This window comes from Harpia harpyja, chromosome 3 (genome assembly GCF_026419915.1).
Source record: "Harpia harpyja isolate bHarHar1 chromosome 3, bHarHar1 primary haplotype, whole genome shotgun sequence".
Taxonomy (NCBI): domain Eukaryota; kingdom Metazoa; phylum Chordata; class Aves; order Accipitriformes; family Accipitridae; genus Harpia; species Harpia harpyja.
The window spans coordinates 32,658,777-32,686,691 of record NC_068942.1 but is presented as its reverse complement, the minus strand read 5'-3'; the positions used below and the strand labels follow the sequence as shown (position 1 = coordinate 32,686,691).

General features: G+C 43.3%; 1 protein-coding gene across 1 annotated transcript; it reads right to left on the bottom strand.

Moving 5' to 3' along the window:
• Nucleotides 1-3,767: 3,767 nt before the first annotated feature.
• On the bottom strand, nucleotides 3,768-23,975 carry LOC128139692 (T-cell activation Rho GTPase-activating protein-like). The gene is given in 8 exon segments (XM_052782454.1): nucleotides 3,768-3,821; nucleotides 5,408-5,479; nucleotides 21,706-21,851; nucleotides 22,150-22,270; nucleotides 22,498-22,693; nucleotides 23,040-23,149; nucleotides 23,234-23,395; nucleotides 23,628-23,975. Coding segments are annotated over 8 exon segments (1,011 nt in total). The 5' UTR covers nucleotides 23,778-23,975.
• Between the last annotated feature and the right edge of the window lie 3,940 nt (nucleotides 23,976-27,915).

The following is a 27,915-nucleotide window of genomic DNA, read 5'->3' as shown; positions in this document are numbered from 1 at the left end:
AAAAATTTTTTCGCCCGCGGCCGAGACAACGTCGAAAATATTTTCTCCCGCAGCCGAGCCCTCATCGAAAATTTTTTCTTTGGCAGCCGATCCTGCGTCGAATTTTTTTTCTCCCGCGGCAGAGCCCTTGTCGAATATTTTTTCTCGCGCGGCAGTGCCCTTTTCGAAAATTTTTTCTCCCGCGGCCGATGCGCGTCAAAAATTTTTTTTTCGGCAGCCGAGCCCTCATCAAAAATTTTTATTAGCAGGGAAGCCCTCGTCGCACATATTTTTTCGGCAGCCGAGCCCTCGTCAAAAATTTTTTCTCCCGCGGCTGAGCCTTCGTCGAAAATTTTTTCTCCCGCAGCCGAGGCCACGTCAAAAATTTTTTTTTCGGTGGCCGAGCCCTCGTCGAAAATTTTTTTCAGCAGGCAAGCCCTCGTCGAAAATTTTTTTCTGGCGGCCAAGCCCTCGTCGAAAATTTTTTCTGCCGCGGCCGAGCACTCGTCATAAATTCTCTCTCCCGCGGCTGAGCACTCATCGAAAATTTTTTCTCCCGCACCTGAGCCCTCATCAAAAATTTTTTCTCCTGCGGCCGAGCTCTCGTCGTAAATTTTTTCTGCCGCGGCCGAGCCCTCGTCAAAAATTTATTCTTCGGCGCCCGAGCTCTCATCGATAATTATTTCTTCGGCGGCCGAGCCCCCATCGAAAATTTTTTCTCACACGGCCGAGCCCTCGTCGAAAATTTTTTCTGCAGGGAATCCCTTGTTGAATATTTATTTCCGGCGGCCAAGCCCTCGTCGAAGATTTTTTCTCCCGCGGCCGAGCCCGCGTCGAAAATTTTTTCTCACGCGGCCGAGCCCTTGCCGAAAATTTTTTCGCCTGCGGCCGAGCCCTCGTTGAAAATTTTTTCTCCTGCCGCCGAGCCCTCATTGAAAATTTTTTCTTCGGCGGCCGAGCCCTCATCGAAAACTATTTCTCACGCGACCGAGCCCTCGTCGAAAAATTTTTCTCCCGCGGGCGAGCCCTCGCCGAAATTTTTTTCTCACGTGTCCGAGGCCTTGTCGAAAATTTTTTCGCCCGCGGCCGAGACCTCGTTGAAAATTTTTTCTCCCGCAGCCGAGACCTCATCGAAAATTTTTTCTTTGGCGGCTGATCCCACGTCGAAAGTTTTTTCTCCCGCGGCAGAGCCCTTTTTGAAAATTTTTTCTCCCGCGGCCGAAAGACGTCGAAGATTTTTTTTTCGGCGGCCGAGCCCTCGTCAAAAATTTTTATCAGCAGGGAAGCCCTCATCGCAAATTTTTTTTTGACGACTGAGGCCTCGTAGAAAATTTTTTCTCCCGCGGCCGAGCCCTCGTCTATAATTTTTTCTCCTGCAGCCGAGCCCTCGTCGAAAAATTCTCTCTCCCACGGCCGAGCCCTCGTCGAAAATTTTTTCTCATGCAGCCAAGCCCTCGTCAAAAAATTTTTCTCCCGCGACCAAGCCCTCGTCAAAAATTCTCTCTCCCGCAGCCGAGGCCTCGGCGAAAATTTTTTTTTTGGCGGCTGAGCCCTTGTCGAAAATTTTTTCTCACGCGGCCGAGCCCTCGTCGAAAATTTTTTCTTCGGCGGCCGAGCCCTCGTCTATAATTTTTTCTCCTGCGGCTGAGCCCTCGTCGAAAAATTCTCTCTCCCACGGTTGAGCCCTCATAGAAAATTTTTTCTCCGGCGGCTGAGCACTCATCGAAAATTTTTTTTGGCAGGCAAGTCCCCATCGAAAATATTTTTTCGGCGGCCGAGCCCTCGCCCAAAACTTTTTCTCTCGCGGCCGAGCCCTCATCGAAAATTTTTTCTCCTGCAGCCGAGCCCTCGTTGAAAATTTTTTCTTCGGCGGCCGAGCCCTCATCGAAAATTTTTTCTCCTGCAGCCGAGCCCTCGTTGAAAATTTTTTCTTCGGCGGCCGAGCTCTCGTCGAAAATTATTTCTTCGGCGGCCGAGCACTCATCAAAAATTTTTTCTCCTGCAGCTGAGCCCTTGTCAAAAATTTTTTCTCCCGCAGCCGAGCTCTCGACATAAATTTTTTCTCACACGGCCGAGCCCTCGCCGAAAATTTTTATCAGCAGGGAAGCCCTCGTTGCAAATTTTTTTTCAACGACCAAGGCCTCGTCGATAATTTTTTGTCCCGCGGCCGAGCACTCATCGAAAATTTTTTCTTCGGCGGCCGATCCCGTGTCGAAAATTTTTTCTCCCACGGCCGAGCTCTCGTCGAAAAATTTTTCTCCTGCAGCCAAGCCCTCGTCGAAAATTTTTTCTCCAGCGGCCGAGCCCTTGTCGAAAATTTTCTTAAAATACAGATTTAGAGTAGAAATGCTAAAAATTCACAATACAGTTTTCAGCGCACTTTAAGTGCACAGTTATACAACAGCCACTGCAAAAATTTACCGTAATTTCACAATAAAATTTTACATATATCTTAAGATTAGCAAAACTAAAGCTTCAGATAAAAGCTTCATAGCACAGTGTTAAACCGGTAGCTTCAAAGTTTAACTTCAGTTTTAGAAAACAGATCTAGTGCAGCCACCCGAAAGCTGTACAAGACAAGGCAGCTGTAGAGCAGGCACTCCAAAGCTGTACAAGACAAGAGAGCTCTACTGCAGACACTCTAAGGCTGTACAAGACAAGACAGCTGTAGTACAGCTCCGCTTAAGCTGCAGAAGACAAGGCAACTGTAGTGCAGCCACTCTAAAGCTGTACAAGAGAAGACAGCTCTAGTGCAGCCAATCTAAGGCTGTACAAGAAAAGACTTCTGCAGTGCAGCGCCTCTAAAGCTGTACAAGACAAATCAGCTGTAGAGCAGCCACTCTAAAGCTGTACAAGACAAATCAGCTGTAGAGCAGCCACTCTAAAGCTGTACAAGAAAAGACAGCTCTAGTGCAGCCACTCTAAGGCTGTACAAGACAAGAGACCTTTACTGCAGGCCTCTAAAGCTGTACAAGACTAGTCAGCTGTAGAACAGCCACTCTAAAGCTGTACAAGAGAAGACAGCTCTACTGCAGACACTCTAAGGCTGTACAAGAGAAGACAGCTGTAGTACAGCTCTGCTAAAGCTGCACAAGACAAGGCAGCTGTAGTGCAGGCACTCTAAATCTGTACAAGACAAATCAGCTCTACTGCAGACACTCTAAGGCTATACAAGACAAGACAGCTCTACTGCATGCACTCTAAGGCTGTACAAGACAAGAGAGCTGTAGTACAGCTCCGCTAAAGCTGCACAAGACAAGGCAGCTGTAGAGCAGGCACTCCAAAGCTGTACAAGACAAGACAGCTCTACTGCAGACACTCTAAGGCTCTACAAGACAAGACAGCTCTACTGCAGACACTCTAAGGCTGTACAAGACAAGTCAGCTGTAGAGCAGCCACTCTAAATCTGTACAAGACAAAAGTCAGCTGTAGAGCAGGCACTCCTAAGCTGTACAAGACAAGAGAGCTCTACTGCAGCCACTCTAATGCTGTAGAAGACAAGTCAGCTGTGCTGGACCCACTCTAAAGCTGTACAAGACAATACAGCTGTAGAGCAGCCCCGCTAAAGCTAGACAAGACAAGGCAGCTGTAGAGCAGGCACTCCAAAGCTGTACAAGACAAGACAGCTCTACTGCAGACACTCTAAGGCTGTACAAGACAAGACAGCTGTAGTACAGCTCCGCTAAAGCTGCACAAGACAAGGCAGCTGTAGAGCAGGCACTCCAAAGCTGTACAAGACAAGACAGCTCTACTGCAGACGCTCTAAGGCTGTACAAGAGAAGACAGCTCTACTGCACACACTCTAAGGCTGTAGAAGACAAGTCAGCTGTACTGGATCCACTCTAAAGCTGTACAAGACAAATCAGCTCTACGGGAGCCACTCTAAGGCTGTACAAAACAAGAAGGCTGTAGTGCAGCCACTGTAAGGCTTACAAGACAAATCAGCTGTAGAGCAGGCATTTAAAGCTGTACAAGAAAAGACAGCTCCAGTGCAGCCACTCTAAGGCTATACAAAACAAGAGAGATCTAGTGCTGCCACTGTAAGGCTGTACAAGACGTCAGCTGTAGAGCAGGCACTCCAAAGCTGTACAAGACAAGAGAGCACTACTGCAGACACTCTAATGCTGTAGAAGACAAGTCAGCTGCAGTACAGCTCTTCTAAAGCTGCACAAGACAAGGCAGCTGTAATGCAGGCACTCTAAAGCTGTACAAGACAAATCAGCTCTACTGCAGACACTCTAAGGCTATACAAGACAAGACAGCTCTACTGCATACACTCTAAGGCTGTACAAGACAAGAGAGCTGTAGTACAGCTCCGCTAAAGCTGCACAAGACAAGGCAGCTGTAGAGCAGGCACTCCAAAGCTGTACAAGAAGACAGCTCTACTGCAGACACTCTAAGGCTCTACAAGACAAGACAGCTCTACTGCAGACACTCTAAGGCTGCACAAGACAAGGCAGCTGTAGTGCAGCCACTCTAAAGCTGTACAAGAGAAGACAGCTCCAGTGCAGCCACTCTAAGGCTATACAAGACAAGACAGCTCTACTGCAGACACTCTAAGGCTGTACAAGACAAGGCAGCTGTAGTGCAGCCACTCTAAAGCTGTACAAGAGAAGACAGCTCTAGTGCAGACACTCTAAGGCTGTACAAGACAAGACAGCTGTAGTACAGCTCCGCTAAAGCTGCACAAGATGACAGCTGTAGTGCAGACACTCTAAAGCTGTGCAAGACAAGTCAGCTGTAGAGCAGCCACTGTAAGGCTGTACAAGACAAGAGAGCTGTAGTACATCTCCTCTAAGGAGGTACAAGACAAGACAGCTGTACAGCAGCCTTGCTAAAGATGTACAAGACAAGATAGGTGTAGTGCAGCCATTCTAAAGCTGTACAAGGCAAGACTGCTGTAGAGCAGCCCCGCTGAAGCTGTACAAGACAAGAGAGCTGTAGTGCGGCCCCTCTAAAGCTGTACAAGAAAAGGCAGCTGTATTACAGCTACTCTGAAGCTGTACAAAAAGACCGTTTTACGAAAAGACGGTTTTACAACACAGTTTTTGACTAGCAATTCTAAAGATTTACAATACAGTTTTACAATACGGTATTAGAGTAGCAGCTCTGAATTTTTACAGTAGTTTTACAATACAGTATTACCATAGCAACTTCAAAGTTTTACAATATAGTTGTACAATTGCAACTTCAAACATTGCAATACAAAATGGCTTACATAGTAGTAATTAATTTTTTTTACTTAATTACACCTAGAGACAGTGCCATATTCTACTCCTTTTTATTTCACATTTTATTTAATTTCCAAGTTTACAGAGCATGTTTTAATTTTACAGAGTATTATCCAACGTAATCTTTTCCACATTCCTCACTGGCATTAGTTCCATCGCTGCACGTCCAGAAGTTTTCCTCCCCGAGGTTACGTTACCTCCACCACCCCTGTTCCCGGGCAGAAAACGAGTGAGCTCCGCTCCTCTTCACAGACTGTCCACTTCCACACCTAGACGCAGAAATAAAAATTGAAAAATATCATTACATCACAAACTACAAAGAGCACCCAAATATTTTACAAGCACACCACGGAAAAATACAGTAGTTTCTATTTCGTTCGTTCTTTCTTTGTTTTTTCTTTCTGTCTTTTTCTTTCTTTCTTTTTTCTCTCTTCCTTTTTTCTTTCTTTTTCGTTCTTTCTTTCTTTTTTCTTTCTTTTTTCTATCTTTTTCGTACTTTCTTATTTCTTTCTGTCTTTTTTCTTTCTTTTTCGTTCTTTCTTTTTCTTTCTTTTTCGTTCTTTATTTTTTCTTTATTTTTTCTTTATTTTTTCTTTTTCTTTTGTTTTTATTTTCTTTCTTTCTTTTTTCTTTCTTTATCTTTCTTTCTTTTTTCCTTCTTTTTTCTTTCTTATTGCTTTCTTTTTCATTCTTTCTTTTTTCTTTCTTTTTGTTCTTTCTTTCTTTTTCGTTCTTTCTTTTTTCTTTCTTTTTTCTTTCTTTTTATTTCTTTTTTGTTTGTCCTTTCTTTTTTTGTTCTTTCTTTTTTCTTTCTTCCTTTTTCTTTCTTTTTCATTCTTTCTTTGTCTTTCTTTTTTCTTTCTTTTTCTTTCTTTCTTTCTTTTTTCTTTGTCGTAATTTTTCGTTCTTTCTTTTTTCTTTCTTTCTTTTTTCTTTCTTTTTTCTGTCTTTTTTGTTCTTTTTTCTTTCTTCCTTTTTTCTTTCTTTTTCGTTCTTTCTTCCTTTTTTCTTTCTTTTTCGTTCTTTCATTCTTTCTTCTGTCTTTTTGTTCTTTCTTTTTTCTTTCTTTCTTTTTTCTTTCTTCCTTTTTTCTTTCTATTTCATTTGTTCTTTCTTTTTCTTTTTTCTCTTTCATTTTCTTTCTTTCTTTCTTTCTTGTTATTTTTCGTTCGTTCTTTCTTTTTTCTTTCTTTCTTTTTCCTTTCTTTCTTTTTTCTTTCCTTTTCGTTCGTTCTTTCTTTTTCTTTCTTTTTTCTTTCTTTTTTGTTCATTCTTTCTTTTTCTTTCTTTTTCTTTCTTTCTTATTTTTTCTTTCCTTTTCATTCGTTCTTTCTTTTTTCTTTCTTTCTTTTTCCTTTTCATTCGTTCTTTTTTCTTTCTTTCTTTTTCTTTCTTTTTCCTTCTTGCTTTATTTTTCTTTCTTTCTTTTTTCTTTCTTTTTCGTCCGTTCTTTCTTTTCCTTTCTTTTTCTTTCTTTCTTTTTTCTTTCTTTGTCATTATTTTTTGTTCGTTCTTTCTTTTTTCTTTCTTCCTTTTTTCTTTATTTTTCGTTCTTTCTTTCTTTTTTCTTTATTTCTTTTGTTCTTTCTTTTTCGTTCTTTCTTTCTTTTTCCTTTCTTTTTTCTTTCTTCCTTTTTTCTTTTATGTTCTTTTTTCTTTCTTTTTTCTTTCTTTTTCGTTCATTCTTTCTTTCTTTTTTTTGTTCTTTCTTTTTTCTTTCTTTCTTTTTCGTAAGTTCTTTCTTTGTTTTTTCTCTCTGTCTTTTTCTTTCTTTTTCTTTCTTCCTTTTTTCTTTCTTTTTCGTTATTTTTTTTCTTTTCTTTTTTCTTTCTTTTTTCTTTCTTTTTCTTCGTTCTTTCTTTTTTCTTTCTTCCTTTTTTCTTTCTTCCTTTTTTCTTTCTTTTCCTGTCTTTCTTTCTTTCTTTTTTCTTTCTTTCTTTTTTCTTTCATTTTTCCTTTCTTTTTTCTTTTTCATTCTTTCTTTCTTTTTTCCTTCTTTTTCATTCCTTCTTTTTTGTTCTTTCTTTCTTTTTTCGTTCTTTCTTTCTTTTTTCTTTCTTTGTCGTTCTTTGTTGTTCGTTCTTTCTTTTTTCTTTCTTTCTTTATTCTTTCTTTCTTTTCTCTTTCTTTTTCATTCGTTCTTTGTTTTTTCTCTCTGTCTTTCTCTTTCTTTTTCTTTCTTACTTTTTTCTTTCTTTTTCGTTATTTTTTTGTTCTCGTTTTCTTTTTTCTTTCTTTCTTTATCTTTCTAGTCGTTCTTTCTTTTTTCTTTCTTCCTTTTTTCTTTCTTTTCTGTTCTGTCTTTCTTTCTTTTTTTTCTTTCTTTTTTCTATCTCTCTTTTCTCGTACTTTCTTTCTTTTGTTCTTTCTTCATTTTTCATTCTTTCTTTTTTCTTTCTTTCTTTTTCGTTCGTTCTTTTTTCTTTCTCTCTTTTTTCTTTTTTGTTCTTTCTTTTTTCTTTCTTTCTTTCTTTGTCTTTCTTTTTTCTTTCTTTTCCTTTTTCTTCCTTTCTTTTTTCTTTCTTCCTTTTTTCTTTCTTTTTTCTTTCTTTCTTTTTCTTTCTTTCTTTTTTCTTTCTTTTTTCTTTCTTTTTTCTTTCTTTCTTTCTTTCTTTTTTCTTCCTTTGTTTCTTTATTATTAAAGAAAGAAAGACTAGGAAAAAAAAGAAAAAAGATAAAAGAAAGAAAGAAAAAAGAAAGAAAAAGAAAGAACGAATGAAAAAGAAAGAATGAATGAATGCAAAAGAAAGAAAAAAGAAAGAAAAAAGAAAGGAAGAAAGAAAAACAAAAGAAAGATAAAAGTAAGGAAAATAGAAAGAAAGAAAGGAAAAAGAAAGAAAAAAGAAAGAAAAAGAAGGAAAAAAGAAAGAACAAAAAAGACAGAAAAAAGAAAGAAAGAACGGAAAAAAGAAAAAAGTAAGAACGAATGAAAAAGAAAGAAAAAAGAAAGAAAGCAAAAAGAAAGAAAGAAAAAATATGGAAAGTACGAAAAAGAAAGAAAAAGAAAGAAAAAATAAAGAAAGAAAGAAAGAACGAAAAATGAAGAAAGAACAAAAGAAAGAAAGTACGAGAAAAGAAAGAAAAAAGAAGGAATGAAAAAGAAAAAAGAAAGAAAGAAAGAACAAATGAAAAAGAAAGAAAAAAGGAACAAAGATAAAAGAAAGAAAGAAAAAAGACAAAGAAAAACCAAAGAAAGAACGAACGAAAAAGAAAGAAAAAATAAAGAAAGAACGAAAAAGAAAGAAAAAAGGAAGAAAGGAAAAAGAAAGAATGAAAAAGAACGAAAAAAGAAAGAACAAATGAAAAAGAAAGAAAAAAGAAAGAAAGCAAAAAGGAAGAACAAAAAAAAGAACGAAAAAGAAAGAAAAAAGTAAGAAGAATGAAAAAGAAAGAAAAAAGGAAGAAAGAAAAAAGAAAGAACAAAAACGACAGAAAAAAGAAAGAAAGAACGGAAAACAAAGAAAAAGAAAGTAAGAAAAAAGGAAGAACGAAAAAAAAAGAAAGAAAGAAAAAGAAAGAAAAAAGTAAGAACAAAGGAAAAAGAAAGAAGAAAGAAAGAAAGAATGAAAAAGAAACAAAAAAGGAAGAAAGAAAAAAGACAGAAAAAACAAAGAAAGAAAGAAAGAAAAAACAAAGAAAGAACGAACGAAAAATAAAGAAAAAAGGAAGACAATGAAAAAGAAAGAAAAAACGAAAAAGAAAGAAAAAAGAAAGAAAGAACGAAAAAGAAAGAAAAAAGAAAGAAAGAAAAAAGAAAGAAAGAAAAAAGAAAGAAAGAAAAAAGAAAGAAAGAAAAGACAGAAAGAAAAAACAAGAAAGAAAGAAAAAGAAAGAAAAAAGAAAGAAAAAAGAAAGTACGAAAAAGATAGAAAAAAGAAAGAAAGAAAAAAGAAACAACAAAAAGAAAGAAAAAGAAAGAAAAAAGAAAGAGAAAGAAATAACGAAAAATGAAGAAAGAACAAAAGAAAGAAAGTATGAGAAAAGAAAGAAAAAATAGAAGGAATGAAAAAGAAAGAACGAACAAAAAAGAACGACAAAGAAAGAAAAAACAAAGAAAGAAAGAAAAAACAAAGAAAGAACGAATGAAAAAGAAAGAAAAAAGGAAGAGAGAATTAAAAAGAAAGAAAAAACGAAAAAGAAAGAAAACAGAGAAAGAAAAAAGGAAGAATGAACGACAAAGAAAGAAAAAAGGAAGAGAGAATGAAAAAGAAAGAAAGAACGAAAAGAAAGAAAAAAGAAAGAAAGAAAAAAGAAAGGAAGAAAGAAAAAAGAAAGAAAGAAGGAAAAAGAAAGAAAAAAGGAAGAAAGAATGGAAAACAAAGAAAAAGAAAGGAAGAATGAAAAAAGAAAGAAAGAAAAATAAAGAAAAAAGTAAGAACAAAGGAAAAAGAAAGAAGAAAGAAAGAACGAAAAAGAAAGAAAAAAGTAAGAACGAACGAAAAAGAAAGAAAATAAAGAAAGAAAAAAGAAAGAAAGAACGAAAAGGAAAGAAAAAAGAAAGAAAGAAGAAAAGGAAAGAAAAAAGGAAGAAAGGAAAAAGAAAGAATGAAAAAGAAAGAAAAAAGGAAGAAAGGAAAAAGAAAGACCGAAAAAGAAAGGAAAAAGAAAGAATGAAAAAGAAAGAAAAATGTAAGAACGAATGAAAAAGAAAAAAGGAAGAAGAAAATAAAAGAAAGAATGAAAAAGAAAGGAAAAAGAAAGAAAAAACGAAAAAGAAAGAAAAAAGGAAGAAAGAACAAAAAAGACAGAAAAAAGAAAGAAAGAACGAAAAAAGGAAGAAAGAATAAAAAAGAAAGAAAAAAGGAAGAAAGAAAAAAGAAAGAACAAAAAAGACAGAAAAAAGAAAGAAAGAACGGAAAACAAACAAAAAGAAAGAAAGAAAAAAGGAAGAAAGAATGAAAAAAGAAAGAAAGAATGAACAAAAAAGAAAGAACAAAGAAAGAAAAAAGAAAGAAAGAAAAAAGGAAGAAAGAAAAAAGACAGAAAGAATGAATGAAAAGGAAAGAAGAAAGAAAGAAAAAAGAAAGAAAGAAAGAAAAATGCAGAAAGAACAAAAGAAAGAAAGTATGAGAAAAGAAAGAAAAAATAGAAGGAACGAAAAAGAAAGAACGAACGAAAAAGAAAGAAAAAAGGAAGAGAGAATGAAAAAGAAAGAACGAAAAAGAAAGAAAAAAGAGAGAAAGAAAAAAGAAAGAACGAACAAAAAGAAAGAAAAAAGGAAGAAAGAACAATAAAGAAAGAAAAAAGAAAGAATGAAAAAGAAAGGAAAAAGAAAGAAAACAAAAAAGAAAGAAAAAAGAAAGACAAAAAAGAAAGAAAAAAGTAAGAACAAATGAAAAAGAAAGAAAAAAGGAAGAAAGAAAAAAGAAAGAAAGAACGAAAAAAAAGAAAAAAGGAAGAAAGAACAAAAAAGACAGAAAAAAGAAAAAACGAAAAAGAAAGAAAAAAGGAAGAAAGAACAAAAAAGACAGAAAAAAGAAAGAACGAAAAAGAAAGAAAAAAGGAAAAGAAAGAAAGAAAGAAAGAACGAGAAAAGAAAGAACAAATGAAAAAGAAAGAACAAAAAAAAGAAAAAGAAAGAAAAAAGAAAGAAAGAATGAAAAACAAAGAAAAAGGAAGAAAGATAAAAGAAAGAAAGAAGGCAAAAGAAACAAGAAAGGAAGAAAGAAAAAAGAAAGAACGAAAAAGAAACAAGAAAGGAAGAAAAAAGAAAGAAAAGAGAAAGAAAGAAAGAAAAAAGAAAGAAAGAATGAATGAAAAAAGAAAGAACAAAAAAGAAAGGAAAAAGAAAGAACAAAAATGAAAGAAAAAAGAAAGAAAGAACGAAAAAAGAAAGAATGAAAAAGAAAGAAATAAAAAAGAAAGAAAAAAGAAAGAGCGAAAAAAGAGAAAGAAATAGAAAAAAGAAAGAACGAAAAAAGAAAGAAAAAAGTTTAAAAAAAGAAAGAAGAAAGAAAAAGAAATAAAGAACGAAAAAGAAAGAAAAAAGAAAGAAATAAGAAAGAAAAAAGAAAGAATGACAAAGAAAGAAAAAAGAAAGAAAAAAGAAAGAATGAACGAAAAAGAAATATTGTCGTGTTTAACCCCAGCCAGCAACTAAGCACCACGCAGCCACTCACTCACTCCCCACCCACCCAGGGGGATGGGGGAGAAAATCGGGAAAAGAAGTAAAACCCGTGGGTTGAGATAAGAACGGTTTAATAGAACAGAAAAGAAGAAACTAATAATGATAATGATAACACTAATAAAATGACAACAGCAATAATGAAAGGATTGGAATGTACAAATGATGCGCAGTGCAATTGCTCACCACCCGCCGACCGACACCCAGCCAGTCCCCGAGCGGCGATTCCCCCGCGCCCACTTCCCCGTTCCTATACTGGATGGGACGTCCCATGGTATGGAATACACCGTTGGCCAGTTTGGGTCAGGTGCCCTGGCTGTGTCCTGTGCCAACTTCTTGTGCCCCTCCAGCTTTCTCACTGGCTGGGCATGAGAAGCTGAAAAATCCTTGACGTTAGTCTAAACACTACTGAGCAAAAACTGAAGGCATCAGTGTTATCAACATTCTTCGCATACTGAACTCAAAACATAGCACTGTACCAGCTACTAGGAAGACAGTTAACTCTATCCCAGCTGAAACCAGGACAGTATCCACCCCTTATTCTATACCATTGACGTCATGCACAGTTCCCATACCTTTAGTTACATCCTGATCAATTATCACCTTTCCATCCCTTTAAGACATATGAGCAATGAGAGAGATATATATATATATGTATACACACACAGAGATATCATTCCTTTAGTTCATGGGTCATGTTCACAAAATGTTCATTGAGTTCATTTAGTTTCCGACTCTGGGCTCCATCTGTCATACCAGTCTTTCTGGACAGGAGGGATGGTGCAAAGTCCTCTCAGTTGGTAGAGCAGAATTGGGCTTCAGTGCAGTGTGACAAGCAGGTGACATTTGGCGCAGCAGGAGGATGGTGTGCACCGTTGGATTGTTGCATGCTGGAGTCAGTTCTGGTTCCATCACTACTGCGCTTTGCTCAGTTTTATCACAGTTCTTTTCTTGCTTGATCTAAGTGATTCTTACTACAGTACTATGGATATAGCACATAACAATTATAGTAAGGATAACATACAGTAGCAGAGTTATATAGCAACTAATATACAGTTTAAGTCTGGCTATTCTCACCTAAAATTAAATCCCCTTAAGGCACACATCGGACTTCCCCATCTTTTCGCATCACCCACCAAGTGCACCCAGGCCCTTGAGCAAAAGCAATCCCACGAATGGGTTTACCTTTGCCTGAGGCAGGAGTAACCCAGACTGTCTTCCCTAACATTTTTTATGTGCACTACAGGGACTTTATCCCCTTCTACAGTATGTAAAACTTCTGACTGGGCAGGGCCACCCCGATTGGCAGATCCTCTGGTGTTGACTAACCAGGTGGCTTTTGCTAAATGTGTATCCCAATGTTTGAAAGTTCCACCCCCCATTGCTCTCAATGTAGTCTTTAACACTCCATTGTATCGCTCAATTTTCCCAGAGGCTGGTGCATGATAGGGGATATGATACACCCACTCAATGCCATGCTCTTTGGCCCAGGTGTCTATGAGGTTGTTTCGGAAATGAGTCCCATTGTCTGACTCAATTCGTTCTGGGGTACCATGTCGCCACAAGACTTGCTTTTCTAGGCCCAGGATAGTGTTCCGGGCGGTGGCATGGGGTACAGAATATGTTTCCAGCCATCCAGTGGTTGCTTCCACCATCGTGAGCACATAGTGCTTGCCTTGGCGAGTTTGTGGGAGTGTGATATAGTCAATCTGCCAGGCTTCTCCATATTTATATTTCAGCCATCGCCCTCCATACCACAGGGGCTTTAACCGCTTGGCTTGCTTAGTTGCAGCACGTGTTTCACATTCATGGATAACCTGTGCAATAGTGTCCATGGTCAAGTCCACCCCTCGATCACGAGCCCATCTATATGTTGCATCTCTTCCCTGATGGCCTGAAGCATCATGGGCCCACCGAGCCATAAATAGTTCACCCTTAGGTTGCCAGTCCAGGTCCACCTGAGCCACTTCAATCTTGGCAGCCTGATCCACCTGCTGGTTGTTTTGATGTTCTTCAGTGGCCCGACTCTTGGGTATGTGAGCATCTACATGACGTACTTTTACAACCAGATTCTCTAGCCGGGATGCAATATCTTGCCACAGTGCGGCAGCCCAAATGGGTTTACCTCTGCGCTGCCAGTTGCTCTGCTTCCATTGCTGTAGCCACCCCCACAGGGCATTTGCCACCATCCATGAGTCAGTACAGAGATAGAGCACTGGCCACTTTTCTCTTTCAGCAATATCTAATGCTAGCTGGATGGCTTTCACCTCTGCAAACCGACTCGATTCACCTTCTCCTTCAGCAGTTTCTGCAACTTGTCGTGTAGGACTCCATACGGCAGCTTTCCACCTCCGATGCTTTCCCACGATGCAACAGGATCTGTTAGTGAACAGGGCGTATTGCCTCTCATTTTCTGGCAGTTTATTATACAGCGGGGCCTCTTCAGCACGTGCCACCTCCTCCTCTGGCGACATTCCAAAATCTTTGCCTTCTGGCCAGTCCGTGATCACTTCCAAAATTCCTGGGCGACTGGGGTTTCCTATGCGAGCCCGTTGTGTGATCAGGGCAATCCACTTACTCCACGTGGCATCAGTCGCGTGATGTGTAGAGGAGACCCTCCCTTTGAACATCCAGCCCAGCACTGGCAGTCGGGGTGCTAAGAGGAGCTGTGTTTCAGTACCAACCACTTCTGAGGCAGCTTGAACTCCTTCATATGCTGCCAATACCTCTTTTTCAGTTGGAGTATAGCGAGCTTCGGATCCCCGATATGCTCGACTCCAAAACCCCAGGGGTCGGCCTCGGGTCTCCCCAGGTGCTTTCTGCCAGAGGCTCCAGGTAGGGCCATTCTCCCCAGCTGCAGTATAGAGCACATTTTTAACATCTTGTCCTGTCCGGACTGGTCCAAGGGCTACTGCGTGAACAATCTCCCGTTTAATTTGTTCAAAGGCTTGTTGTTCCTCAGGGCCCCATTTAAAATCATTCTTCTTTCGGGTCACTTGATAGAGAGGGCTTACAATCAGACTGTAATTTGGAATATGCATTCTCCAAAACCCCACGACACCTAAGAAGGCCTGTGTTTCCTTTTTATTAGTTGGTGGAGACATAGCTGCTATTTTGTTAATCACGTCCATTGGGATCTGACGACGCCCATCTTGCCATTTTATTCCTAAAAACTGGATCTCCCGTGCAGGTCCCTTGACCTTACTTTCTTTTATGGCAAAACCGGCTTTCAGAAGGATTTGGATTATTTTCTTCCCTTTCTCAAAGACTTCTTCTGCCGTGTTGCCCCATACGATGATGTCATCAATGTATTGCAGGTGTTCCGGAGCTTCACCTTTTTCCAGTGCAGTCTGGATTACTCCATGGCAAATGGTGGGGCTGTGTTTCCACCCCTGGGGCAATCGATTCCAAGTGTACTGGACACCCCTCCAAGTAAAGGCAAATTGTGGACGACACTCCGCTGCCAGAGGGATTGAGAAAAACGCATTAGCAATGTCAATTGTAGCATACCACTTGGCTGCCTTTGACTCTAGCTCATATTGAAGTTCTAGCATATCTGGAACGGCAGCACTCAGCGGTGGCGTAACTTCATTCAGGCCGCGATAGTCAACTGTTAGTCTCCACTCCCCATTAGACTTTTGCACGGGCCATATGGGACTATTAAAAGGTGAGCGAGTTTTGCTGATCACTCCTTGGCTCTCCAGTTGGCGAATCAACTTGTGGATGGGAATCAGAGAGTCTCGGTTGGTGCGATATTGGCGCCGGTGCACCGTCGTGGTAGCAATTGGTACTTGTTGTTCTTCAACCCTCAGCAGCCCCACAATCGAAGGGTCTTGAGAGAGACCAGGCAGGGTAGACAGCTGTTCCGTGCCCTCCGTCTCCAAGGCAGCTATACCAAAAGCCCATTGATACCCCTTTGGGTCCTTAAAATACCCTCTCCTGAGATAGTCTATGCCAAGGATGCACGGAGCCTCTGGACCAGTCACAATGGGGTGTTTCTGCCATTCATTCCCAGTTAGGCTTACTTCAGCTTCCAACACAGTTAACTCTTGGGATCCCCCTGTCACACCAGAAATAGAAATGGGTTCTGCCCCTTCATAACTTGATGGCATTAAAGTACACTGTGCGCCGGTGTCTACTAGAGCCTTATACTCCTGTGGGTCTAACGTGCCAGGCCATCGAATCCACACAGTCCAATAGACCCGGTTATCCCTTTCCTCCACCTGGCTGGAGGCAGGGCCCCTCTAATTCTGGTCAGAGTATCCAGTATTCACTTCTCGTAAAATTGGCTCAGAAGTCCCTTCAAGAGGATCAGAAATAAGATCAGCCCTTCTACTCTGTTTGGAAACCGGAGCGGCATTTTTCGTGGTAGAATCCCCTTTTGTGGTGTTTTTTTCCTCGCAGCTCACGTACCCGTGCATTTAGGACCGAGGTAGGTTTTCCATCCCATTTCCTCATGTCCTCTCCACGATCACACAAGTAAAACCACAGGGCACCTCGCAGTGTGTACCTTCTATATTCTCTCTCTTGGGCAGAGGAGTGCTCACTCCTAATAGCTGAGACATTGGTCCTTACAGGTGGGCAACAGGACATCTCCTCTTTGAATTGCTGGAAATCCTCGGACAGCTTCTCCACAGCCGAAATGCAGGCTTGTAGGGAGGAGGAGAGATTTTCTTCGTATTGACGGAGTCTGCGAGCCACTTCATCCACTGTCGGTGCCTCTTCGTCTTTCCAGGTCATTATTGCCAGTGAGTTGGCATAGGACGATGGTGCGCTCCGTACAAACTTCCGCCACATGGGTCGTGTGCATTGGACTTCGTCTGGATCTTTGGGTAATTGTGGGTTGTCCGGATCATGATGAATTGTCTCTAGCACAGCTAATTCCCTCAGATATTGGATACCTTTTTCCATGGTTGTGCACTTGCTTGATTGACATATAACATCTTCCTTAAAGGGGTACCTTTCCTTCACACTTGACAGGAGTCGCCTCCAGAGGCTGATGGCTTGTGTCCCTCTTCCAATTGCCTTGTCAATGCCACCTTCCCTGGCAAGCGATCCCAGCTGCTTGGCTTCCCTACCTTCTAATTCCAAGCTATTAGCCCCATTGTCCCAGCACCGGAGGAGCCAGGTGATAATATGCTCACCTATACGGCGGCCAAAATCTTTTCGCATATCCCGCAGCTCACTCAAGGATAGGGACCGGGTTATTACCTCTGGTTCTGCCTCTTCCTCCTGTTCCCGTGATGACCCTGGTTCGCCTTCATCCTTCGCTAAACGAACTGATTTTTTTGTATATTTCTTTTTCTGTACGGGGGCAACTGATACTGGTTCAGCTTGGTCCGCTGGTTCAGTTGCAGTACCACTCGCCGGGTCTTGGATAACCGCAGTGTCTGTTGCCAAGGTTTGGGTAGCTGCTGTGCTCGTTGCTGGGGCTGGAGGGACCTCAGTGCCCGTTGCCGAGGTTTGGGTAGCTGCCGTGCTCATTGCCGAGGCTGGAGGGGCTGCAGTGCCTGTCGCTGAGGTTTGGGTAGCCACAGTGCTCACCGCTGGGGCTGGAGGGGCCGCAGCGCCCGTTGCCGAGGTTTGAGTGACCGCAGTGCTCATCGTTTTGTTGTTAGGTCCAGAGACCTTCTCTTCCCCTTGAGGGTACTGAGTGGTGTCGAACAGGGCTCGATAGGCACGGGCCAGGCCCCAGCACGTTGCAGTAATTTGTATCTCTCTGGAGCTGCCGGGGTGACAGCATACCTTTTCCAAATATTTTACTAGTTCTTCTGGATTCTGCACTTGTTCAGGGGTGAATTTCCAAAACATTGGAGGTGCCCACTTTTCTAGGTACTTGCCCATACTACCCCACACACCCTGCCACTCATAATTATCCAGCCTTGGGGCAGATCTCTGGGTGATTTTCTTAAATAGTTGTTTAACCTTAACGAGAGCTGAACCACATTCAGAAGCATGCTAATTCCTAGCAGTAGGGCTAGAACCGTGCTGGTCCCAACATCCCAAGAGTATTCAAATTTTTCAAAATTCTCAAACACCATTGTAACTGGACTGAAGGAGAAAGGAGAGGGGAAGAAAGGTATCCCACCCATAGACTGGTTTTCCAAGGAGGAAAGGCAAATGGTATAATTATTAATAGTTTCCCACAGATGGCTTCCACAGTATAAAGGTGACAATGCTGAGTGCAAGTACCGGATTAATCCCACAGCCGACGACTTTATCATACCATAAACCAGTGTTATACAATACATCAAAGCGAAAAACTTAATCCACCTCCCGCGGATGATAAGCAGCAGAAGAGGGACTACATACAGCAAGCGAGGTGATACATAACAGAACTTTAAAAACCAGAGCAACAACTCTAAGAACACATAAATCAACATAATGACCAGCGACTATTAAACCGATATAATGAATGCTTATAACAACTTTGTTTTAACAAGCTCTGGTCAGGTTTGTCGTTATCTCAACCCTTCGTGCCCCATGTTGGGCGCCAAAAAGGACTGTCATGGTTTAACCCCAGCCAGCAACTAAGCACCACGCAGCCGCTCACTCACTCCCCACCCACCCAGGGGGATGGGGGAGAAAATCGGGAAAAGAAGCAAAACCCGTGGGTTGAGATAAGAACGGTTTAATAGAACAGAAAAGAAGAAACTAATAATGATAATGATAACACTAATAAAATGACAACAGCAATAATGAAAGGATTGGAATGTACAAATGATGCACAGTGCAATTGCTCACCACCCGCCGACCGACACCCAGCCAGTCCCCGAGCGGCGATTCCCCCGCGCCCACTTCCCCGTTCCTGTACTGGATGGGACGTCCCATGGTATGGAATACACCGTTGGCCAGTTTGGGTCAGGTGCCCTGGCTGTGTCCTGTGCCAACTTCTTGTGCCCCTCCAGCTTTCTCGCTGGCTGGGCATGAGAAGCTGAAAAATCCTTGACGTTAGTCTAAACACTACTGAGCAAAAACTGAAGGCATCAGTGTTATCAACATTCTTCGCATACTGAACTCAAAACATAGCACTGTACCAGCTACTAGGAAGATAGTTAACTCTATCCCAGCTGAAACCAGGACAAGAAAGAAAAAAGAAAGAAAAAAGAAAGAAAGAGAAAAGAAAGAAAGAAAGAACAAAAAAGAAAGAAGAAAGAAAGGAAAAAGAAAAAATGAAAGAAAAAAGAAAGAAAGAAAAAAGAATGAAAGAACGAAAGAGAAAGAAAAAAGAAAGAAAGAATGAATGTAAAAAGAAAGAAAGACCAAAAGAAAGAATGAAAAAGAAAGAAAAAAGAAAGAAAAAATAATGAAAAAGAAAGAAAAAGAAAGAAAGAAAAATGAAGAAAAAAGAAAGAAAGAAAGAACGAAAAAGAAAGAAAGAAAACAGAATGAAAGAACAAAAAAAGAAACTACGAAAATAGAAAGAACGAAAAAAGAAAGAAAGAAGAATGAAAAAAGAAAGAAAGAACAAAAAAGAAAAAAGAAAGAAAGAAAAAAGAAAGAATACAGAAAGGAAAAAGAACGAAGAAAAGAAAGAAAGAAAAAAGAAAGAAAGAACAAAAACAACAAAAAAAGAAAAAAAGAAAAAACAAACAAAAAAGAAAGAAAAAAGACAGAAAGAACGAAAAAGAAAGAACAAAAAAGAAAGAAAATAGAAAGAAAGAAAAAAGAAAGAAAAAAGAAAGAAATACAAAAAGAAAGAAAGAACGAAAAAGAACGAATCAAGAAAGAAAGAAAGAACAAAACAAGAAAGAAGGAAAGGAAGAACGAAAAAAGGAAGAAAGAAAGAAAAAGAACAAAAAAAAGAACGTAAAAAGAAAGAAAGAGCGAAAGAACAAAAAAAAGAAAGAAGAAAGAAAGAAAAAAGAAAGAAAAAAGAAAGAAAAAAGAAAGAAAAATGAAGAAAAAGAAAGAAAGAACGAAAAAAGAAAGAAAACAGAAAGAAAGAATGAAAAAAGAAGGAAACTGAAAAAAGAAAGAATGAAAAAAGAAAGAAAAAGAAGAAAGAAAAAAGAAAGAAAGAACAAAAAAGAAAGAAAAATGAAAGAAAGAAAGAACAAGAGAAAGAAAAAAGAAAGAAAAAAGAAAGAAAGAAAAATAAAGAAAAAAACAGAAAGAACAAAAAAGAAAGAAAGAAAACAGAAAGAAAGAACGAAAAAAGAAAGAAACTACGAAAAAAGAAAGAGGAAAGAAAGAGTGAAAAAAGAAAGAAAGAAGAAAGAAAAAAGAAAGAAAGAAAGAACACAAAAGAAAGTAAGAAGGAAAAAAGAAAGAAATAAAACAGAAAGAACGAAAAAAGAAAGAAACTACGAAAAAAAGAGGAAAGATAGAACAAAAAAAGAAAGAAAGAAAAAAAGAAAGAACAAAAAATAAATAAAGAAAGAAAGAACGGAAAAAGAAAGAAAGAAAACAGAAAGAACGAAAAAGAAAGAAACTACGAAAAAGAAAGAAGAAAGAAAGAACGAAAGAATGAAAAATCGATAATAAAAAGAAAGAAGAAAAGAAAGAAAGAACAATAAAAGAAAGAAAGAACGAAAAAGAAAGAAAAAAGAAAGAAAGAAAGGAAAAACAAAGAAAGAAAGAAAAAGAAAGAAAAAAGAAAGAAAATTAAAGAAGAAAGAAAGAAAAAAGAAAGAAAAAAGGAATAAAGAAGAAAGAAAAAAGAAAGAAAGAACGAAAAAGAAAGAAAAAAGAAAGAAAGAAAAAAGAAAAAAGAAAGAAAGAAAAAAGAAAAAAATAAAGGAAAAATGAAAGAAAAAACAAAAAAGAAAGAAAGAAAAAAGAAAGAAAGAAAGCAAAAGAAAGAAAGAAAAAAGAAAGAAAGAAGAAAGAAAAAAGAAAGAAACAAAGAACAAAAAAGAAAGAAAAAAGAAAGAAAGAATAAAAAAGAAAGAAAAAAGAACAAAAGAAAAAAGAAAGAAAAAGAAAAAAGAAAGAAAAAGAAAAAAGAAAGAAAAAGAAAAAAGAAAGAAAGAAAAATGAAGAAAAAAGAAAGAAAGAAAAAGAAAGAAAGAAAAGGAAGGAAGAAAGAAAGAAAGAAAAAAGAAAGAAAGAAAAAGAGAAAGAAAGAACGAAAAAGAAAGAAAAAAGAAAGAAAGAAAGAAAAAAGAAAAAAGAAGAAAGAAGGAAAGAATAAAGAATGACGAAAGAAAAAGAAAGAAAGAAAGAAAAAAGAAAGAAAATTAAAGAAAGAAGAAAGAAAGAAAAAAGAAAGAAAAAAGGAATAAAGAAAAAGAAAGAAAAAAGAAAGAAAGAAAAAAGAAAGAAAGAAAAAAGAAAAAATAAAGAAAGGAAAAATGAAAGAAAAAACAAAGAAAAAGAAAGAAAAAAAAAGAAAGAAAGAAAGAAAAAAGAAAGAAAGTAAAAGAAAGAACAAAAGAAGAAAGAAAGAAGAAAGAAAAAAGAAACAAAGAAGAAAAAAGAAAGGAAAAAGAATGAAAGAAAAAAGAAAGAAAGAAAAATGAAGAAAAAAGAAAGAAAGAAAGAACAAAAAAGAAAGAAAGAAAACAGAAAGAAAGAACGGAAAAAGAAAGAAACTACAAAAAAGAAAGAAGAAAGAAAGAAAGAAAAAAGAAAGAAAAAAAAGGAAAGAAAGAAAGAAAGAAGAAAGAAAGAAAAAAGAAAAAAGAAGAAAGAAGGAAAGAATAAAGAAAGAAAGAAAAAGAAAGAAAGAAAAAAGAAAGAAAATTAAAGAAAGAAGAAAGAAAAAAGAAAGAAAAAAGGAACAAAGAAGAAAGAAAAAAGAAAGAAGAAAGAAGAAAGAAAGAAGAAAGAAAGAAAAAAGAAAGAAAAAAGAAAGAAAGAAAAAAGAAAGAAAAAGAAAGGAAAAAGAAAGAAAGAAAAAGAAAGAAAGAAAGAAAGAAAAGGAAGGAAGAAAGAAAGAAAAAGAGGAAGGAAGAAAGAAAGAAAAAGAGAAAGAAAGAAAGAAAGAAAGAAAGAAAGAAAGAAAGAAAGAAAGAAAGAAAGAAAGAAAGAAAGAAAGAAAAAAGAAAAATCTAGCTCTCCAGAGGAGATCCCTTTGGCTGGTTTGCTTCATCCACATTTCACGCAGTCACCCTGCCCCCCAAAATAGACTTGGAGAAGCACTGATGAAGTCGGACCTGAGCAAAACCCTGCTGAAGTTGACAGCTACTCCCCTCTCTCTGTTTGTAGGTGATTTGCAGACATTTTGTTTGACGAAGCACATGCCAAGTGCATTTGAGAAACAACCTCGCCAGTTTTCCTTGCTAGGTATCTTCCCGGCGGGTGGAGGAATAACCCAAACACGCTCCAGCTCTACTGCCAGGAAGAGGCACAGCAGGGACTCGGCCTCATCAGAAACTCCCCTCTTACACCAGACACGCTGTCACAGTGTTTGGGGACCTGACATACCTCTCCCCTTTCAGACTTCACCACCATAGCTCCCCCAGCTTCTCTGAGAACACCGAGCAGAGAGGGGGGTGCATGCAGCGAGGCTTCTGCCTGATGCTTGGTGTCTGCTGTGACTGCTGGCGCACTTTGCTCTTCCAAGTGCGGTTCTGGAAAGCAGAAGCGTGTAAAGCAACGCGACTTCTTGGAAGTAAACAACTGCTAAAGCAAAACCCACCCAAAGCCCTACACCACGTAAGTTTTCAGCCCTCCGATGCCCTGTCTGCAGGCTTCAGCACATCTTGCAGAGCAAACCATTCATGCCCCAAGAAGCAGTGGCCAAAGAGAGGCCATGGGACAAGCGGGGCTGAGAGGACAACACTCCATGCCCAGCCCCACTGGAAACGACGCTGAGGTTTCTAGTGTCCCAAGCCCCAGCCTCTGACAACCCTCAGTCCTGCCTCTTACCTCCACAGCTCTCTGGGGGGGCTGCCGACGACTCCTCGGCTGCTGAACAGGAAGGGTCAGCTGTCTGCTCCCCAAAGAGTTCCCTGCAGTTGTCAATCATGAATTCCACCAGCATGTTCACCTGCACACATCAAACCCTCGGTCTCAACCCAGGTGCCTGAAAATGTATCACGCAGCCTTTCCCACTCCCGACCCTTGCCTCTGCGCAGGCGGCTGTGGTTGTGGGGCTGCTCTTGCAGGCAGCCACCCCACCAGCATTTGCTCAAGAGAGGAGGCAGCCAGGGACCTCTGAGCAGCCAAGCTCGCATGGGCCGGCAAGGCTGCAGCTGGCTGCTCAGTACAGCGCACCTTCTCAGTCACCGCCAGCATGGCCTCGAGGGGGAGCAGGTCCTTGTTAGGTGGGCTCAGCAGATTTGGCCCAAGGCAGATGGCCAGGTTGCTGGCGGTCATTCTGCTGCTGGAGGCGTTGTGGCCGATGTGCTGGAGGAGGGCCAGCAGCCGCTTGAGGAGGAGGAGATTGGCTCCAGGCAACTTCTCGGCCACCCTGAGGGAACAGGAACTCAACGTTAATGGAGCAGATGTTGCCCACAGCCGTCCCCGAAGCTTGCCCAACGCAGGTGGGTTGCGCAGCTTTCCAGGTGCTCTCAGCCAGCGGTCAGTGCTCCTGCGCTTCAGGAAGGAAGCACGGCGTTGCTTCCCAGCTCCTCATTTCACCCGAGCCCAGGCAAGGGAAGGCTCCCTGTCCATGCCCTTTCCCCCGAAATCTAAGCCCACCCCAGCAAAAGCAAGCTGTCAGAAGACACAGCTTTTTAAGGAGACCGTCCCTTTTCAGGCAAGTACCAGGCCTCTACCAGTCCCTCCTCAACAGGCAGGCTGCTGCCCACGCTTACGCTTCCAGCTCTTCAACCTTCTCCTCCTTGCCGCTCTTCTGCATCGCTGCCATCCAGTCCTCGTAGAGGTCTGTCACCAGGAGCTTGGCGGGGATGCTTCGGAGGAAGTCCTGCAATGCCAGGGGCTCCAGGTGAGCCTCTGAACACTCCAGGCCAGGCAGGAGCTCTTCCAGCTGCAGGTCAAAAGCGCTCACCTTCAAGATGACGGCCAGCAGCAGCGCAGGCTGGCTGCCCAGGTCGACATCCACACCGTGGTCCAGGGCCTCCCGCAGCTCATGAAACTCTGTCCTGCTGGCAGCTCTTCAGAATACCCCTTCCGTCGATGGTCCTTCCTGGTGCAGGACAGCCAGCATCTCCTGCAGGAGGGCCAGGAGGACAGTTGCTTGGCTGAGAAGCTGCCTTCCAACAGCAGGGACCAAAGCACTGCCCCAGATCCTGCTCCCTGCCCCCCCCAAAGGGGCTGCCACCAGAAGCGTCTTCTGGGGGTGAAGGGCCCAATCCCCCATCCCCACAGCTCCTGGGGACACCCACCTCCCCTCTGGAGCAGCCGGAGGGAGGGCTGGGGACCCCCTGCCCAGGCTGGCTTACCTGGACGGGCTGGGGCAGGGAGCCGTCCTCCCCGCAGAGGGCTGCCAGGGGCTGTCCAAAGAGCGCCCTGCTGCAGCCGGAGCCCGCCTGCCCTGGCGCCTGGGCAGCGGCCGGGGTCCTCCGCAGAGCAAAGGGCCAGGGCAGCCCCATCCTCCTCCTCCTCCTGCTGCTGCTGCTGTTCCCTCCTTCTGAAAAGGAAAACGGAGCAAGAGCGCGTCAATGGAGACAGCCGGGCCAGCACTCCCGGAGCCTGCCCTGCCTGCAGCACGGTGCTGAGCGGTGCGGCAGGATGGGCAGGGAGCCAGCAGCTGGAACCACAGCTCCGGCTCAGCGGCTCCAGCTCGGAGGCTCCTGAGGGCCGGCGTGCCACCGGGACAACCTGTCCCAGCCCTCCTCCAAGCTGTGGGCAGCAGCAGAGGCTCTGGGTCCCCGCAGAACCACGTCCAGCGGCTGCTGCCCAGCGGGTGTCCTTGCTCATCCAGGTGACGTCCTCCCTTGCGGTGCCGCACCTGCATGGCGACACTCAAGGGACAAGTGAGCACAGCTCAACCATTTGCAGGACAACGCGTTTCTTTCCAGAACTCACCTGGTGAGCGGCAAAGTCCCCCAGCTTTGATAGATGGGGCTGTCGGTGGCCCTTGCTTGGGATGATCCTGCAAGAAGCAGGCTGCGCTTAGAGAGCAGCCCCGCAGCGGAAGGGGCCACCGGCGAGCTGCCGCCCGGCACCAGCAGCCTGAGCGCAGCAAAGCTGGGACCCGAGTGGCACCGTGGGACCACTCTTCCCTCCATCCCTGCCGCACAAGCTCACCCCGCTGGCCGCAGACGCCAGCACAGCCAGAGGCGGGTGAAAGGCAGCCATTCTCACCTCTGCCTGGCCCTCCATCAGCCTCTCCAGGCTCCTGGCACTGAATGTCCTCCACTGGGCAAGAGAGAAGGAGCGGAGGAAGGTGAGCAGCGATGCCTCTGCTGCTCGGCTGGAGGACCAGGGCTCGGGGACAGAGCCCAGACCGGAGAGACACTCACAGCGTGGCGGTGGCTCAGCTCCTTCTCCAGGGGTCTGAGGGAGGGGAGACGGGTCACGCGGGCTCTCTTTGCTCCTCCTGGTGTCCTGTGCACCGGGAAGGGACAGGGAGAGAGCTGGCTGAGCCCCAAGCTGCCCCTTCTCTCCTGTGAGGCAGCTCTGCCCGAGAGCTGCCCGCAGCCGCGAGGGCACCTCTCCCCAGCTGGGGAGCTGTGTTCCCCCGTCCGGCTGCGCCTGGAGCATCCCCCCCAGCTTACCCCAGCAGTGTGCCCACCCACAGCTCCTTCAGTGCCTGGGAGCTGCAGAAAGAGAGGAGAACCAGCGTCAGGCCCCGCTGCCCTCCAGCCCGTGGGCAGAGGCGGGCGCCTGCGCAGCCCTGCCCCGTGGGGAAGGACACAGGGGCAGGACGAAGCCCCGCGGGGCAGGACAGAGACGCTGCCCAAGCCCTGGCTCCCCATGTCCTGCCAGAGCAGCTGCTTTTGCCCTTCTCTTCTGGGGACCCGAAGGGCACCAGGGGATGCAGGACTTGGCAATGCCCCCATCCCTCCCTGCCGGCGTGCTTCCCGCTCCCTGCCCGGGCTCTGCACGCAGGGCAGAGGCCGTTCACAGGATGGCGTGGGCATGGTTGGGAACCTCTCCTGCCCAGCCATGGGACGTGGCACCATGACTCACCTGGAAGCGGCAACGCAGGAGCCGGTGGGCCAGATGAGGATGATGGAGGTCCTGTCCTCGTTGCTGCCTTCCTCCTCCTCCTCTTTTTCCTCCCCTGCTGCCTCCTTTCCGCCGCTCAGCACCCACAGCTGGTCCAGGGCCAGGCGGAGCTGTGGGCACAGGGTGGTGCCACGTCTGCAGAGAGGAGAGGCAGGTGGTGAGCTGGAGGTGGCCTCCTGGGGGTCCCCCCGGGCAGAGCCCCGTCCCCCACCTGTCCTTGGGACAGACGTTGATGGGTGCATCCAGCACCACGGTCCCGGGGCCGGGGGCTGGTGCTGGGGTGTCCCTGCCCTGGTGCCAGGGCCAGGGATGGGGGAAAGGCAGCTGGGCTCTGAGGGTCTTACTGCAACTTGGCGATGAGCAGTTCATCCTGGAGGAGGAGAAGGCGTCTCTCGCTCCTGTTGCGGCCCCGGGTCAGCCGCACGTCCGCGCTCAGCACCGGCTCGGCGTCGGTGAGAGCCTCCCTGCAGAGCAGAGAGCGGCGGGCATGAGAAAGGCTGCCGCTGCGGGTCCCGGCCGTGCCCGCGTGTCCCCGAGGCACAGGGAGAGCCCACCTGGAGCCGCAGCAGCAGTTGGCCTGGCCCATCCTGCCCGGGAGAGGAGGACCCTCGCCGTGGACCGAGGACGCGAGCCAGTCGGCGACAGCAGGGATGGGAAGCGAGGTGCCGGTGCCGGCTCGGTGCTGCTCGGCCAGATCCTGCCTCCTCCCAGCGCTCCTCCGTGCCAGCACAGCTCCGTGCTGCTGTCTCTGGTGGCTGTGGGCTCCAACTGACCAACATTCCGAGCCCAACGGAAAGTGGGAGGGGCACTGGGGCGAGAGTTCTCTCCAGTATGGCCGGCTCTGCCTGGCACTGGGGAGCCCAGGGCTGGATGGACACAGCAGAGGGGAAGGACCACCTACCTCCGCCTGTTGCCAATGCTTTCCCTGCTGCAGCCCAGGATGCAGTTAGCCACCTTTGCCCCAGGGGCACTTTTCTGGCTCTAAATCGGTCAGCTTGGCGTCCACCATGACCCCAGGTGTCTGCACAGCTGCTTTCCAGCTGGGTGTCCCCCAGCAGTTACTGGTGCAAGGGCTTGTTCGTCCCCAGGTCTCCAGGACTTTGCTCTTCCCCTTGTTGAACTACACGAGGTTCCTGTCAGCCCCTTTCTCCAGCCTGTCGAGATGCCCCTCATTGACAGCAGGACCCTCTGGCGCGTGAGCCTCTCCTCCCGGTTGCGTGCCACCTGCAAGCTGCCTGAGGGTCCACTCTGCCCCATCTCCCAGAGCAGGGAATGTGAACAGGTCCTGCGTGGTGCAGCGCAGGGGGTGCAGACATGCACTTTGATAGGCCATCACTTGTCACAGTAGGTTCAGAAATTTAGGGGGAAAATCCGTATTGGTTTTGGTATTATTTACACAGTGCTTCCCCTTTGCATGCCTGCAAGCTATTAAAAGGTGTTCAAAATGTCTCCCTTTTCATTGGAATGTCACAGCTCTTCACAGTGCTGATGTTGTGTGTAACACTGGATCAGGTTGTACTCTCACATAGATGATTAGATAGTATGTAGCCTAGATTATTAGGTAGAAGATAGCAGATTATCTGCATTAATTGTGCTAACACCAACGACAGGAGGTTGCGTCTAGCTCTTGAGCCAAAGGATAAAAATCCAAGGTGTCTATTGAACTCAGTGGGCTATTGATCAGCAGATTGAATTCACCGTGTTCAAAAAAGAAAAGGTACGCGAGAAAGGCGTATTCCATCTTGACTGCTACAATGCCTGTTTCGGTAGGTATGAAGATAAATTATCCATGCCCCTCCCGCCACCCCCTTCCAAAAAAAAAGGACTAGAGAAAAAAGATTCAACTGCTAGAGCAATGGGGCTTTTAATAGCCAAGTAAATTTCCCTAGATCATTCCCATTCAATGAGCCACTTTGTCTGACATTCTGCCTCTACTTGGTGCCAACAGAAGCCTCTACCTGTGCCATGCTATGGAAGATGTAGAATTCCTCTGTGATCCAGAACTTTCCACCTGCAAGCAAAACCATGGTGAAGTTTTCCTCCACCTCAACCACTCCCTGGTGCCTCTTCCCCAGGGAAAGTCTTTCCTCTGTCACTCTGTGATCATAGCTGGTCACGGGCAATGCAAGCCCCAAGCCTCAGCTACCCTCCGAGGCCACCAACCCCCTTTAGCCATACGCAAGATCTCAAACTCCTTTTCAGCTGCAGGAGAAGGGTTGTTAATAGAAATGGATGCACACGGCACAGTCTATTCTGGAACAGCCACAGCGGTTAAAAGCTTTCTGTGTCCTGGATTGGTGGTTTTCAGGACCAGCTCCTGGGTGCCGCTGCACGAGGCTAGCGATAGCTCTATTTCATGTAGGTAATTCAGGCTTAATCCTTCGTCCCCACAGGCCCAGCAGCACAGAAAGTCACAGTGGGCTGTGTTTGAGCAGCCTGCTCCACTGGACTTGTGGCAAATGGCCGCATCCCTGCTCTTCTGTTGTCCGCGTAGGGTCCTGGTCAATACAACAAGCTGTTTTCCCTGGAAATTACCATCGTGGCTAAAGGCAGACT